Source organism: Primulina eburnea, chromosome 3 (assembly GCF_022965805.1).
Source record: "Primulina eburnea isolate SZY01 chromosome 3, ASM2296580v1, whole genome shotgun sequence".
Classification (NCBI taxonomy): domain Eukaryota; kingdom Viridiplantae; phylum Streptophyta; class Magnoliopsida; order Lamiales; family Gesneriaceae; genus Primulina; species Primulina eburnea.
In genome coordinates this window covers 11,361,938-11,378,754 of record NC_133103.1, presented here as the reverse complement: position 1 = coordinate 11,378,754, position 16,817 = coordinate 11,361,938, and the positions used below count along the sequence as shown (strand labels likewise).

Here is a 16,817-nt window from a genome sequence, read left to right as displayed (position 1 = left end):
CCCAATTTTTCTTAAACCATAGAAAAATATTAGACTATTGACAAAATATATGTAGCAACAACAAAACATGCGTTAACTTGTGATATAATGAAAATTTAGAATCATGCATAATCATTGAATTAGAACAAAAGCGCATGCCAAAAATCTACTGGATATTATATATTTTAATAATTTATCCATATTTGTCGTTTACCTGAGGATTCTTAGACCTACCAATTTTTGTATTTCACCTATTATTTTCATAATAAATAATATTACAAAAATAATATAAACAAGAACATAAAAACTCGAATTAAAATGCCTTCTATCAATCTAAGTAAAAAAAATTGATTAGATAATATAATAATGTCGTAAAAAATTTAAATATTGATTTATAGACAGAAGTTTGGAAATATATTTGTCTCAATAAATAAAAAATATTATTCCTTGATATTCTGAGACATAAGATAAAAACGAAGAAATATTTCAATTTTTTAATATTTTCTAACTCACTTTAAATTAAGTAATCTAAGCAAACAGAAAACATGCATTATGTGTTTAAAAAATAACAAATATCTTAATAATAAAAAATTGAAAAATAACCATTTATGTTGGATATTTGATTTTATTTTCTCTTTTCTTTGTGCATACAAACAAATAACAAAAACAATCCAAACACAATTACATGATCAATACAAATGACATATAACAATCAAACATGTTAACGCTAGGGTAAAAAAACTCCTCTCATTGCAAGAACAAAAAATGATCAAATATAGCATATTATTTAGTAATATTTATTTAGCAGCATTTATAAAAAAATTGACTAAATAACTTAAAAATAGTGTTTGAAATCTATTACAGAAAAATATTTCTCTCAATCGTATATTTCTATTGATACATGAGGAGTCTGAAAATATTTTTATTCTAAATGAGAAAAAGAAATTTTGTATGACCTTAATATTTATTAATACTTTATTTTTATTCAATCCGACTCATCTCTTTTGTCTTCCTATTATTATTTGACGGCAATGTATAAATTTAAGTATTTAAAATTAAATTTAAAGTAAATTAAAATAATAGTTAGTTTGATTGAGTTAAATACACTATTAATGATCTTATTAAACTAAAATAAAAAATGACTTAAATAACACCATTAATATGACAAATTGTAATTTAAAAAAATAAAGTGATTTTCTGTGAATTTGAAAAAAAAATAAAGTGATTTTGTGTGAATTTGATGTCAATATAATCACAATTCACATTCGTATATAGATATTAGTATAGATTAGTATAGATAGATAGATTAATTTAATTTTAATTAATTTTAAATTTTAATTAATTAATTTTAATTTTATGAAATAGAAAATGAAAAAGAAAACATGTATTCAGTTCACATATTTATATTAGTATAGTATAGATATAGATATAGATAGATTTTAATTAATTAATTTTAATTTTATGAAATAGAAAAAGAAAAAGAAAATATGTATTAATGATTAATATGAAAATATGTATTAATGATTAATATTAAATGAAAGTAAGGATATTTATGTAAATTCACAATTCAATTCATATATTTATATTAATATAGATTAATATGACAAATTGTAATTTAAAAAAATAAAGTGATTTTCTGTGAATTTGAAAAAAAAATAAAGTGATTTTGTGTGAATTTGATGTCAATATAATCACAATTCACATTCGTATATAGATATTAGTATAGATTAGTATAGATAGATAGATTAATTTAATTTTAATTAATTTTAAATTTTAATTAATTAATTTTAATTTTATGAAATAGAAAATGAAAAAGAAAACATGTATTCAGTTCACATATTTATATTAGTATAGTATAGATATAGATATAGATAGATTTTAATTAATTAATTTTAATTTTATGAAATAGAAAAAGAAAAAGAAAATATGTATTAATGATTAATATGAAAATATGGATTAATATTAAATGAAAGTAAGGATATTTATGTAAATTCACAATTCAATTCATATATTTATATTAATATAGATTAATTTTAATTTTATGAAATAGAAAAAGAAAAAGAAAATATGTATTAATGATTAATATGAAAATATGTATTAATGATTAATATTAAATGAAAGTAAGGATATTTATGTAAATTCACAATTCAATTCATATATTTATATTAATATAGAATATAGATATAGATAGATTAGTATAGATAGATATAGATTTTAATTAATTAATTTTAATTTTATGAAATAGAAAATGAAAAAGAAAATATGTATTAATGATTAATATGAAAATGTGTATTAATGATTAATATTAAATGAAAGTAAGGATATTTATGCAAATTCACAATTCAATTCATATATTTATATTAGTATAGATATAGATATAGATATGTCAAAATCAAAAATTAGATATATTTATCACTTGAAATTGGAACTTTATTTTGTACATAAAGATTTAATTATCTCATACCATTTTAGATAATCTGAATAATTATTAAATATAATCTTTGATGATATCTAGTACAAATTTCGAGTACATAAATAATACATCGAGTTTGAAATTACGGGTTTTGTACTTTTAACTTATATACGTGTGTAAATTATAAAATGGAAATTCTCGAAGGGTGCGAATGAAAAAAAGAAAAACAGAGAACGTGGTGAAAGAAAAAAAAAGAAAGAAGTGGAGAGGTCAAGCAGCCCACCAAAATGTGAATGCCATGTATTTTAATCGGTCAAAAGTCTTGTGTTAAAATCCATAGCAAAGTATGGAAGAAAGTATGTAAAATCAGAGCAATTTCCCAACAAAATCTATGGACTACTGTCATATTTTCCTTATTAGACATAATCTCAAATATTTAATTATATCTTAACTTCAGAAATTCATATCTTGTAATCTTGATCTTACATATCTGATTATATTTTCCACAAAAAAATTATATTTTTCGTCGTCTATATTTGTCACATTACGATTTTAGTCATCATTTGTTATTAAATTTCAATATTAATAATGTCTTTTAATTTTAGTTATTTTTGATCGAAAATATTGATATTAATTAATATAATTAAACCACAATAGTATAATGAGATTAGAGCCCGACTGCCTATAAATAGCTATCGCGGTCACACTACACATATAACGAACTTCTCCACTACCTTGTGTTAGTATCCCAACCGATTCGATATCAATGGATAGACTACCTAAATGTGATGCCAATTATGTTCCTCTTACTCCCTTAACTTTCTTGACGAGGGCTGCCAAGGTTTATTCGAGTCGAACATCGATAATATACCGCGGCGTTGCTTTTACGTGGCTTCAAACTTACGAGAGGTGTTGCCGACTTGCTTCCACCCTCCGGTCCTTCAACATTGTCAAAAATGATGTTGTAAGTGAATAATCACATGTTTGTTTCTCGTATGCTGAACAACCTGGTGTTATTACATGTTAATTTTTATGCTCAACATTTGTTCTTCGTTTTTGCTGCAGGTTTCAGTTCTGGCGCCAAATATCCCAGCAATGTATGAAATGCACTTCGCCGTGCCAATGGCGGGTGCGGTTCTCAACACTATCAACACAAGGCTTGATGTTAAAAACATCGTTACGATCCTTCGGCACTCCGAAGCGAAGATTCTCTTTGTCGACTACCAGTACGTGCCTCTAGCACGCGATGCGTTACGTCTTCTGATGGACAATGTGCAAAACAATAAGATGCCATTGGTCGTGGTCATCGACGACTTAGCCACTCCAACAGGGATCCGTTTAGGTGAACTCGAGTACGAGCAGCTCATGTCTCAGGGCAATCCAGGGCATGCGGCGCCAGAGGTAATGATCGACGAGTGGGATCCGATTGCTTTGAATTACACATCCGGCACTACATCAGAGCCGAAAGGCGTGGTGTACAGCCACAGGGGAGCTTATTTGAGCACACTGAGCCTGATTTTAAAATGGGAAATGAAGACTCAGCCTGTTTATTTATGGTCCCTGCCGATGTTCCACTGCAACGGCTGGACTTTCACGTGGGGTGTGGCGGCCCGAGGCGGTACCAATGTTTGTATTCGCAACACAACAGCTCTAGAAATGTACGAAAGCATCCATCGTTACAATGTTACGCACATGTGCTGCGCGCCTATAGTGTTCAATATTCTATTAGACGCTGAGCCACACGAGCAGCGACCGATAACCAAGAAAGTCGATATTTTGACAGGTGGCGCACCTCCACCGGCGGCACTCCTGGAAAGGATCGAAGGGATCGGGTTCCACGTGACGCACGCCTATGGCCTGACGGAGGCGACAGGGCCTGCGCTGGTTTGCGAGTGGCAGAAAGAGTGGGACAAATTTCCCGTTGAGGAGAAGGCGAAGCTCAAAGCGAGACAGGGAATCTGCACGCTGACCCTGGCAGATGTGGACGTAAAAGATTGTATTACCATGGAGAGCGTTCCACGGGACGGGCAAACAATGGGGGAAATCGTGCTGAGAGGAAGCAGCATAATGAAAGGGTATTTCAAAGACGAAATCGCTACAAAAACAGCTTTCAAAAATGGATGGTTTTGGACTGGTGATGTGGGGGTTGTACACCCCGACGGTTATGTAGAAATCAAGGACAGGTCGAAGGATGTAATAATCTCCGGCGGGGAGAATATAAGCAGCGTGGAGGTGGAAGCGGTGCTTTACAAGAACGCAAACGTTGCTGAGGCGGCGGTGGTGGCCATGCCGCATCCCAAGTGGGGTGAAAGCCCATGCGCATTCGTTGTCATCAGAAACACAAGCTCTACAGCTTCTGGTGTAACCGAAATGGATATTATTGAGCACTGCCGCAAAAATCTGGCGGGATTCATGGTGCCGAAGAAGGTGCATTTCATGAAGGAATTACCGAAAACTTCGACGGGGAAGGTTCAGAAATTTCAGCTAAGGGCTTTGGCCAAGACTTTTCTAGTTTCAGAAACTGGAAAAAGGCCCTCTGATTCTGCAAAAAACAAGAGGGAGAGCCCGATATACCATGATCATCAAACTCAACATCAGCAAATTCTCGCTGTTTCCCGTCTTTGATTAGCACTAAAGATTTATAATTTCTCTGATTCCTCCGATTAGTAGTTGAATCACTGATGGTATTTAAGGTTCAAAATATTCATGACGTGTGATTTTACAAAGTTATAAAATTATAATATTTAGTGTGTAACATTAGCTTTCAAATGCTGTTGATTATATATTCTTCTTCTCATGGTCTCATAATTCCTTATCTAAGCAGCTCAACTAATCGCCCAACTGTTTACCAATTATTACAGTTGTTTAATTTTCAATAAACCAGAGGTGTCTTTAAAATCGACGTGAACACTGATGTGCTCGATTCAGGTAACTTATTTAGCGTGGGAGTCTAATAGGCATGCCATTGCCGATCTGGAGCCGTTTCTCACCCCACTTCGCAGAGATGATGGCGCTCAAGTGCAAGCGATAAATCTTCTTGTACAAGTTGGATTGTCGAACTAGATGCACTAGTTGTGGTTAATGAGATCACGAATCCGACTCCTTTCTCTATGGATGATCTTATTGTACAAGTTGGATTGTCGAAACAGATGCACTAGTTGTGGTTAATGAGATCACGAATCCGACTCCCTTCTCTATGGATGATCTTATTGGCGGTTGAAATCAAACTCTTGATCATTGATCCAACTATCACTTACTCGAACACCCCTTGGTAGATACGCTATGATTGTTTTCTTTCATCTGTTAGAATGATGTGTTTATGTTGTATATAATTCCTGATGAGCATGTTTATGTATTTTGAAAGCATGAAATTCTAAATAATTATTTGCCATCAAAAAATTGTAGGAGCATATATTCCGAAATTCTGTATATATTCTGATTATGATAATATAGAAACAATTACCAGCTGCTCTAATATAATTCGATGTCATTTTCTATTTTGTAATACCTTAAACAGTAGGCCAATGTCTTGCCCAGAGTTGTTCACTCTAGAGAATTGATATTAACAGGGGTGTTTATCGGTCGGTCTTTGTTTTCGTTTCTTTATTTCGGTTTTCTCAGTTTTACAAATATATAATCCAGTATCCGAACCATTTTTCTTCGGTTTTCTACCGAAATGGTTCGGTTATTTCGGTTTTGATATAATTATTTAAATTAATAAGATAAATATATTATAAAATATAATATGTTATATTTTTACATGATTTTTTAGAAAAACATTTAAATATAAAATATAAATGAATTACATAAAAAAAATCAACTAAATATTATTCAAAATAATTCGTCATTCACTCATATCATCTAAAAAAAAATGTAATAAAAATAAAATTATTAATTTAATGAAATTTCGGTTTTTTCGACCGATTCGATTTGACATATATGATATGAAATCGAACCAAATAAATTTCGGTTTTAGCATTTAATTCCGAATTTTAAAATTCGGTTTTCGATTCGATTCAGTGTTCGGTTTTTTCGGTTTAAATTTTTGATTTTTTCTGTTATATCCGAAGATTGAACACTTTAGATATTAGTTAAATTCATAGAGAATTTAAATAAAGTATGAATAAAATATGAATACGAATGCAATATTACCTTTGTATTGGGAAGAAAGTACTCCTCTTAACCGCCAAGTGGCTCTCATTCCTATCTCTTAGGTCATCTTCAATCAATTACATTATTTTAATAAAATTTTAACTACAAAATATATAATTTCTGTACCAAATATAAAGTTGTATTCTAACTATTCAATTCTAAAAGAAATATTATTTCATTTTATTTTATTTACAGCGATTAATTTATTTAATAAATCATGTATTTATAAATTAATCAAAAATAAGAAAAACTTACACTTCAATTATAATAAAAATAATTTCATTCTTACTAACAATTAATTATAACCTAATTTAATATAATAAAACAATAAATTCAAACCAGTTTAATAAAACTAATTCTTTATTAAAATTAATTTTAAAATAAAAATGAGAGTGAAATCGGTTATTTTTGTTTGTCGTGACATCGGAATGCCTAACGTGGGAGCCGCATAGTACTCAATGTTTGGTATATATTCAATTTCCACTAAAATTCCTCTCAATTGGTGCCACATATCTTTTAAAGCTCTCCACAATAGGTGGGTCTAAAGGTTTCTTTTGGATGAAATAATTGCCATTGCCATTGCCACAGCCACAGCATGCGTATGGGGATGGTTATATTTGCTTTAGTAGTTCTTGTATTGTGTGTCGATGATAGAAATAGCAAAGAAACAAATCAACACAAAAATTAATGAAAGCACATATACCACAAGCATAAGTCAACAGACCCAGAGACACTAGCTAGTAACTCAGTAAAAGAATAAGATCTCGAGTTCGATTATCATTATAATCACCACACCCCAAAAATCAAAGAAAAAAAAGAAATTGCAAGCTAGTAAATTTCGTGTCGGATCACCATTTGACTGCATGCATGATATATACTTTGCGTTATATGTATAGATAGAATTAAATGAGTTGGGTTAAAATATGTTTTTTTTTTGTTAAGTTGGGGAAATAGTTTTTGTTATAATTAGATCTCGAAGTGGATATCTCGTCTTAAAGTACTTGAGATTATATTTTTTCGATCAGTCATTTTCTTGTGTTTGGTAAGTTGATATCCATGCAAAAAAAAGGGAGGGTAACGCGACTATGCGTGTAAGTTTAAAACTGAATTTTTAATGCAAAGAAGAATCGTGGGAGAGATGATGTTCCAATGGACCAAGTAATTCACGCTCATCTTCGTACGCCACACGAGATTTTAATGATGAATTCTTTGAATATCTACATTATGTTGATTTGAAACGGATATTATTATATTATTACATGAATTTCAACGGGCCATTTTCTATTTTGTGGATGAAATCAATTACTGAGGAAGATATCGGCTTCTGTTCAATTATCATATCCACAAAGTTCTTTGTGTTTAATTTTTCTATTTTTTTTTTGTAATTTGGCACTAGAAATGAATGAATGCATGCGTCAACACGTAACTTATATAAATATGTGATCCATAAAAATAAAAACTATGATACGATATCGCACCGCAAGACGGTGTAATAAAAACTAATAACGACAGTTTTAGATTAAAACGTCACAAACTGTCTATAAATATCTGCGTTTTCGATCTATTTTCCTCATAACGCTTCACATCTACGATAGATGTTTCTATCTTAGACGATTTAATTTCGATTAAGGTAAGTTTTTTCTGTTTAATTCTTGGTAAATTTTTAAGTGTTAGTTAAGATTATGAATAATAGTAGCTTAATCAGATTATAAGTTAGGTATATTTATTAAATTATAATAGTAATTTTTTTTATTTTAATTAAAAAAATTAACGACGGGTTATGTCTAAAATTAGCATGGTATGTGGCTTTCTGTACAATTATATAGCTTTCTAAAGTAATTTAATTAAAACATGACAATGTGAAATATTGGGAAAAAAAATTTGTTTTTGGTTTAAAAAATGGAAGTAGAATCAGAAGCACAAGAAAAAGAAAGTTTAGCTTCTAAAAAAATATTTTGTAAATGATTTTTTTTTAACAACAAATTTTGTAACTAAAAAATATAATTTTTAAGAAAATCAATTTTTTTCGCACATAAATTGTGTTAATTTAGCATGCATAAAAAAAATATTGGTTAATTTAGCTGAAATTCAACGACCTTATTAAAGAGTTCATTATTTGCTCAACATACACATTTTATATGAACTTCCAGTGAGATTTACGTTTCCCACGGATAATTCAATTAATCATCTTTTACTATTATTAAGTTTATTAATAATAAAACAAAAGATTTAGTGTCACGATCTATTTTAACTTCTTCATTTTTTATTAAAAAAATCATTATTTAAAAATTACATTTTATTGTCTCAATAATTTTCATTTTGATTCAAAAATATGTTTTCATGATTCACACATGATTATGAAATAAAAAGTAAAACAGTCATTGATAGTAGACCATTTGGATTGAATATAATTTATCTTTTTTACAAAAGTCTTTATATTTTTTACACATATTTAGTTTTATTAATATCTTAAGGCAAAAACTTGTGTGAGACGGTCTCACAGATCGTATTTGTGAGACGAATTTCTTATTTGGGTAATTCATGAAAAAGTATTATTTTTTATGCTAAAAGTATTACTTTTTATTGTGCATATCCGTAGGATTGACCCGTCTCACATGAGACACACTCATATCTTAATTGTTGTACTTTTCCTACCATGGGAAAATATAACTCCTGAAGACGCTTCATCGAAACAATTTGGCTACGCCCCTGGCTATGTCTCATTCAGATGTAATCAATTCAGATTCAAATTCAAATTACAGTATATACATTAATTTTTACAGTTATGATATTATCCTCGTTTGAATACAAATCAAGTTAATTACAAAAAAAATATACAAGCCTGCCAAAAGTTACTAGTATTGAATATGCTTTTGCGTTGCGTCATGCGTGCTTGTATAATATTTTTTATAATTGATTTGATTTATATTTAAATGAAGATTAAAATATAATTATAAGAAATAACGAGGGACTACACTATAATTTTGATATATAAATTAAAAAAATAAATGAAAAATTAGAAGAATAAAAAATGACCTCAATCAAAATTGAACATATAAACTAAACCTCAAAAAACAATGATTTTATCCACTGAACTACATATAATTTACATTAAAATTGTAACATTTTATTAATATATATAATTATTAAAACATACTATGACACCAAAATTAATTACTCTAAGTATATTAAACTTAATAAAATAGTATAGATGAGCAAGAAATATAACGGTTAATAATTCAAAAGGAAAATTACAAGATAGAGCGGGGAAAAAAAGCTTACTCTGAGTTATGGAAAACACGTTTTTGATTTGATTTAAATGTGTTGATTACAAAGAGAGATCATCTCTAAAATTTGTCGAGAATATCACAATCATTCGAGAATTCTCGACTCACGTGTGCAACACAACAAAGCCTTTTCTTAATCACAGAAAACACACACATCTTGGATAAAATCCTTAATACCACGTAGATCATATAAAAATATGGTCCTAACCTAACATGGGAAATTATTTAAAAACTCAGCTCATTTATGTTAATTTTCATATTAATCTTGCCAAAATGTCCGTCGCTGAATTCAGATCTCATTCGGCACACGTATCAAAGAAAAAAATATGTATTTTCCAAACCATTGGCTCTGTCTGATGCAGAGAAGTATGATATGACATGGGCTTGGAAGGCCTGGTCCAACTGGGCTGAAGTTCGGCCTTATTTGGTAAAGCCCATATGATATGGACGTCTCTTTCCTGCCTATTTGCTTTGCTAAGCTGACACGGGACTGAAAGAGGAATTAGTAAATATTATTGTATTTCTAGTATTTTTGAATTTATGTTCTGAAAATTTTAGATATTTTTTTTAAAAAAATATCTAAAGTTAATATAAATAACAGAAAAATCGCACTTTTAATCTCAAATTTTAATATGCTTTGATTTGTTGTCCGACATTTAACAGAACATTGGTAAATCAAATTTTTGTACACCCCATTACTAGTAAGTTTGTTTTTTATTGTTTTATATTTTATTTATATACAAAAATAAATATTTAAAAAATTATACCACCCCATATTAGTTTCAAGTTCTAGGGCATTTAAAGAGATAAAAAGTAGAGGTATAAATGAATCAAACTGGTTCTCGAGTTTTTTGTGTTGCTCGAAAAATATTGTATTCGTATTTGAACTGAAATCGAACATGTTCTAACCTTTTTCCGAGCCGAACTCGAGTTCATTGTTCGATAGATCACGAACTGCTCGTGAGCTTACAATTATAGCTCACGAACTCGAGCTAATGTATCAAAACATTGGCTACATGATTGCAAAATTTTGAGTATACAATAATAAAATCCCCAACCCACCCCCCCCCCCCCCCAAATTTCTCTCTCTTTTTTTTACAAAGAATTTGATCACTGCATTGCCATAATCTGAGATGTACAAATTATACTTGGTTTCTTTTAAGTATGTAACTCAGTATTCAAGTAAGTTACTCTGTTAATATTCAAGCTTTTACAAGAGGGGTTGAGGTTCTTGACGATGGAGGAACAAGAGACTTCGCATATGCTATTGGCAAAGCCATAATCTTCTTTGGTTTGCTAACATAGGCCCTCCTCGTGAAACTGTTGTAGTCATTTGCTTCGATCTCGTCCAATATTTGTCGATACAACAGTAACGATGCCCACACCTGCACCAGACAAAACCAACGTACGAGAGGTGAAGATAAATTTATATGCCCTACAATACTTTGTGACTAAAAGGTAGCTTGTATCAAGTTCAAAAAAGATGAGTTTGAAAAGGTAACAAATGCTTACAGGCCATCTGCTCGCGGAGCTGAGCTCTGTGACTCCTTTTTCTGCGTCGTCGAAGAATTTTCTTGCCCTCGCAATTTGCTTTTTCATAAAAGTTCGCCATTTGTCTGTTACCACTCCGATGAATATGTCTTCATCTGAAAGCCCGGCCTGGGCTAATTCATCCTGAGGTAAATAGACCCTTCCCCTTCTTGCACTTGAAGCAATCAAGAAGAAGACAACAATGTTCATGTTCACCATAATTGTGTTTCATTACATTTCAAGTACTATGTTTTGATTGACGTGTCATATAGAACAACAGGGACAATTATTGGCCCATAACACATTTGTCAAAGATAAATATTCTAATTCAAGAAATCGCCCGTTCTGCTAGCCCACCAATTTCTTCTAAGTGAAGAAATACACACAACAATGAGCCAAAAAACCCTTTTATTTCCAGGAAATTGTTCAAAAAAAATGTTCATATTCCTAGTTTTAGTCAATATAAACTTACTCTTCTCCAACATCCCGGAGTATATTGGTTAACTGATTTGCAAGTCCTAGAGCCAAACCCGCATTATAGACACTTTCTGTGGTTGCTTGTGATTCAGGTGCGATTCCCATAACTGGCACACTCATCAATCCAACGGTACCAGCTACATAATAACAGTATAGATACAACTCATCAAAGTTTGCATATCTTGACTTCCAGAGGTCCATCCTCATTCCTTCAATCATGTCTCTGAACGGCTGAATGATACATGTTACGAGTCAGATATAGTAATTACAGGATGAATACAGACAATTGTCACTGGTTGCCGATTTCTTGAAAAGATACAGTTAAATCTGCTGAGCTATAGTTTAGTTTACAACAAACATTGTATTTTTGCGCCTCCCCCTTCGTTTATATCAAAATGTCACATTTATTCATGCATTTTGAACTTCCCTTATGCAAAGCACACAAATTGCGCAAAAAAACTGGTCTAACACAATAATTTGACTTCAAATAGCTTTGACAGTAAAGAAAAATGGAAAACAAGCTTTTATTTATGCTATGATCAACTAACGCCTCTCCCTCATGTTTGCGAATTTTGGATTTTTTTTTTTTTTTGCAAGTTCATCATGAACTGGCTTAAAAGTGCCGGAGGATATTGAGTGTTAACCTGAATGTCGACAGGAAACTTGGAAACGGTATCAGATAAAGCAGCATCAAGCATGTCAAATGGACGCCCTCTAAAGATATCGTCCAACCTCGACTCCCACCTATCTAAGGCTGTAGGAGTTATATGTGATGCATTTGGCCCGTCAACAAGTTCATCTGTCCTCCTACACCAAACTGTTCAGAGGAATATTGATAAAAGAATAGTGAGTTCTGCACCATTAAACCTTATTACTCTAGATTATGATTTCCTTTTCTTTCTTTAAGCAATTTCAAGTTGAAATAAAATTCAGGTTGTTACTAATGACATTTATACTTCAGATTACTCTTCAGAAATTAAATTCATTTTTTTTTAATTTAAAAGAACATGCATCCCGAGTAGGCTTTTACTCGTAAATTTAACCATGGAAGACCGTCCATTTATCACACAATCACAAGAATCTCATAGGAAAAACTTGTAAAAAACGCATCGAACAGACACAACACACTTATAAATCTTAGCACAACTAAGATGCTTCAAACATTCTTCAAGTATGCTCACTACACTATTTCAATTTGACACCCAATCTATTCAAAGAACTCAACCAATGACCTTAATATAATAACAAACTTTCAGCTGATCAAGCTCAGTCTCTGTTTTTCTTTATTTAATTTTTTAGAATAAGGATTTGAAGACATCAGACATCTAAAAATCATACAATCATTTTATCTAAAATGCCTTCAAGACTTGTTGGTCTGGACAATAACAATTTAACAACCTAGTTTAGCATTAACACAACGACGAGCTAGAGCATTCTTTGAAAAGCTTATTTCGGTTGGGGAGCTGAGAATGAATACTTAAACACAAAAAAATTAGAAGAAACAATTCTTACAAGGTGAAAGTAATGAATAGTAGTTTATTGAATTGAAAACACGATTTGATTGCAAGATTTTCTTGATTCGTGAAGTTTGAGAAATAGATATATCAAATGCTGTTAAAAGGTAGCACTTTGCGAACTAAGATCAGATTAATCTTTCAATACTTTGTTATAGAAAATAAGATTTATGAGAAAATAAAACCCTACCATATATTGCCCAGATTGCTTTTCTCCTTTCAGGAGTCATGAGCATGGTTCCTGAAAAAAAACTCAAAAAAGATCAAAAATGACTTTTATTTTTCCAAGTGATGATTAAATTTTTGCTAACCAGACACTTAATTACAACTACTAACCCAAATAAAACGTCTTGGCATACTCAGCACACACTTCTCCACATCGATCATAAGCTTCACTCAATATGCTAAGAGATCCTGGAAGAACAATATCTGGTTTCACCTCAATGTTCTCAGTCGACTTCAGCTGTCTCTTAACCAATGCCGCCTGTTTCAAAACCACATCATAAACCTTTTGCTCAGATGATAAGCTGATACCTCCTGCTGGACTAGCCACCATACTCGATGTCACGGAGAGTCTATTTTCATTCCCTAAATCGTAATTCCCCAGGCATGAATACCTAAAACCAGTATTTGTATAGCTAAAGCTCCGCCTATTATTTTGTCCCTTATCGAGCCTGCCATTCCCGATCAAATTTCTACACGGAGAAAAGGCCCTAAATGAATCAAGAATTCGATTTCGTTCTCGGACAGGCTCCAAGAATCCAGTGCCGTTTGAGATATCAGAAGCTGGAGAAACCACCCAAAACAAAACAACAGACATTATGTACCTATGATTCTCGGTGGACTAAACAATTCAAAGATGTTGTCTTTGAATCCTTTATCTTATCTCCTTAAGCAATAAAACTGGCAAACAACCACAAGCTTTCAACTTTTAACCAATTCCCACTTTACTTTTGAATGAAAAGAATGTAAAATCCAACCGAGCAAAAAAAACAACTCAAAATTCAAGTAGGGCCTTAGTTCTTGTACAGCAACAGAACCACTCTAAAGGCTTCTGCAATATTAGGAAACCACAAATGACACAAGATTAGCGGTGCAAACACATTGATGTTCCACAAAAAACCACCAAATATCCAAAACCTATGAAAAGCACAAAGAGAGAAATCATTGCCCTTCAAGAACCTGTTCAACATAAATAACCTCAGCGTAACTTTGCACCATTATTATTTGAATAACGATTAAAATAACCTCAACCTTTTGCTGCCACCAAAGTTGAGGTTATCTTGAATCTTCATATAGCAAAGATCCAAACTTTTTTATAACACCAACCAAATAAGCAGTAGATAGATGGAAAACAACATATTTGTTAAAAAAATAAACATTTAACAAAGAAAACCAACCTTTAGTTGAATTCTTAGGGATCAACGTCACTAGAAAGCAAATAAACAATGGCAAACCAAATACATCACACTCTTGCACCACACACAGATGCTCTACACTCTTCCGGAAATTAAACGAAGCTGCAAGTTGTCATTTAGTTCTCCTTTTATGCTCATCTGTAGTTTTTTTTCACCTTTTTTTTTCTGGAAGTTTTTTCACAGTTATTTAATGCATCATGGGTCCTTTGTTTTTTTTTTTCATTTCTGTGGCCGTTATTGAAGTCATCGTTACTCGTTATTGGGAATCTTTGGTAAATAATACAAGCCAAAATTAATTCAAGCAGGTTAAAGGGAAGGGACTTTATTGAATGGTGCCTGCATTACATAGTGACTCCTTTAGTTTAATTCCTAGATTCGGGATATTTCTTTATTTATGGAATTCTAGTGAAAAATGAGCAAGTATAAAATAAAAATTTTATTATTTTAACGTGACTCCTGTTTTATAATTTTACGATAATCATTTAATCTCCTTCATCTCGATTATCTTGTAGAATATTGACTTATTTATTAAAAGTGTGATCGATTTAGTTTTATTCAAATATTCAATAGCTTAAATTAGTTGTCCTATGTGATAAGTAAGTTAATAGAGTATGTGAACGTTTGACCAATGATCATGAGTTTGATTTCTCTAATAAACAATATCTCGGGTCAACTCATCGCACATAATTTGTCCAATAACTTTTACTCGATATACGTAATTTGTATTTCACTTCACGATTATATCATCGTCACGAAAAATTTATTAAATCAATTACTAATTTAAAATTTTGACCTTACACTTAGCAAATGTAACATCAACTATGATTGATAGTGTATTTTTTTTTTTTTTTACGAAATATGACATAATTTAAAATGCCATACATTTTACTTCAAATCAAATAGCTAAAAATCTTCTTGAGAAACATGATACTTAACTTTGTAAAAATATGTGTCAGGAATTTTGATAAAAATATCAAAATTTTATATATATGTAAAAAAATTCGAACCAAACATATCCTAGTCATTCTCAATGATCGATTTAAAACGTACTGAAATAGGATGATAGATCCACCATTCAACGTGTAGGCATTACCAAATGGAGCGTGTAGTTTTGAGTCCCCGAGCGTGTGGAGTACACGTGCAATCTAGTCACCCAATGGGTGAAAGATAACCTTATCACCATGAAATTCCTAGTGGTGGGGTGTACACGTGTCGGATTTAAGTGGTTCGGTTTGGAAATACGCAATTTATAGGTTAAGGAGTGGTGGAATCCGGCTTGTAAATGTTGTTTATTTTAATTTTATTTTAATCAATTCCAATATAACAGTGAGTCTCATATGAGACCGTCGCACGTATACTAATCTGTGATACGGGTCAACCCTACCCATATTCACAATAAAAAGTAATATTATAGGCATAAAAAATAATATTTTTTCATAGATAACCTAAATAAGAGATATGTCTCACAAATTCGATCCGTAAGACTGTCTCACATGAGTTTTTATCCCGATATAAACATAACGACCATAGAATTACTAGCGCAATGACACGCATTCAATGTGCATAAAACTATATGTGGATATTAATATTATGTTTAATATATATATATATATATATATATATATATATATATATATATATATATATTAATTTTTAAATAATACGTAATTGTTTTAGTTATTATTTTTACAAAATAAGAATTGGTCATGATTTTAAATTTAAAACTAACTTATCTATTAGGTAAGAAACGGAAGAAATTAGTGAGATATTTTGAAATTACTTATTTATCCAAGGACCAAGATCAGAATATCAAATATAATTATGTTGAGACCAAATTGAAAAGATTTTTGGTATTGTGTATTATATCAAAATGTATATTCGTCTTTTATATATTATTAGTGCATCGAGAGAGGCGTTACGTGATTATACAGTCATTTTTATAATTAGTTTGTTTTATATTAAAATTGATGTAATATCATAATTGTAAAAAGTAATAAATTGTGATACTATAATTTGAAATTATTATCTTTTAAATAGGGTCATGTCA

At 31.0% G+C, this 16,817-nt stretch overlaps 2 protein-coding genes across 4 annotated transcripts; one reads left to right on the top strand and one right to left on the bottom strand.

The window, feature by feature from the left end:
• The first annotated feature begins 3,098 nt into the window (after nt 1–3,098).
• Nucleotides 3,099–5,690, top strand: LOC140826362 (trans-cinnamate:CoA ligase, peroxisomal-like). The gene is made up of 2 exons (XM_073188602.1): nt 3,099–3,356; nt 3,458–5,690. Exons 1-2 carry the CDS (start codon nt 3,159–3,161, stop codon nt 5,015–5,017), a joined length of 1,758 nt encoding a protein of 585 aa, XP_073044703.1. The 5' UTR covers nt 3,099–3,158; the 3' UTR covers nt 5,018–5,690.
• Nucleotides 5,691–10,965: 5,275 nt separating this feature from the next.
• LOC140826360 (phytoene synthase 2, chloroplastic) lies at nt 10,966–14,942 on the bottom strand. Of its 3 annotated transcripts, XM_073188601.1 has the most exons (8): nt 14,753–14,940; nt 14,180–14,406; nt 13,689–14,047; nt 13,543–13,593; nt 12,483–12,655; nt 11,834–12,069; nt 11,344–11,536; nt 10,966–11,216 (listed from the first exon to the last, which is right to left on the bottom strand). In XM_073188601.1, exons 3-8 carry the CDS (start codon nt 13,906–13,908, stop codon nt 11,034–11,036), a joined length of 1,056 nt encoding a protein of 351 aa, XP_073044702.1. In that variant the 5' UTR covers nt 13,909–14,047; nt 14,180–14,406; nt 14,753–14,940; the 3' UTR covers nt 10,966–11,033. The 3 variants fall into 3 exon arrangements, with proteins under 3 accessions (XP_073044702.1, XP_073044700.1, XP_073044701.1); XM_073188599.1 differs by having other exon boundaries at nt 13,689–14,406; nt 14,753–14,942; XM_073188600.1 differs by lacking the exon at nt 14,753–14,940 and adding an exon at nt 14,535–14,647 and having other exon boundaries at nt 13,689–14,406.
• Nucleotides 14,943–16,817: the final 1,875 nt, after the last annotated feature.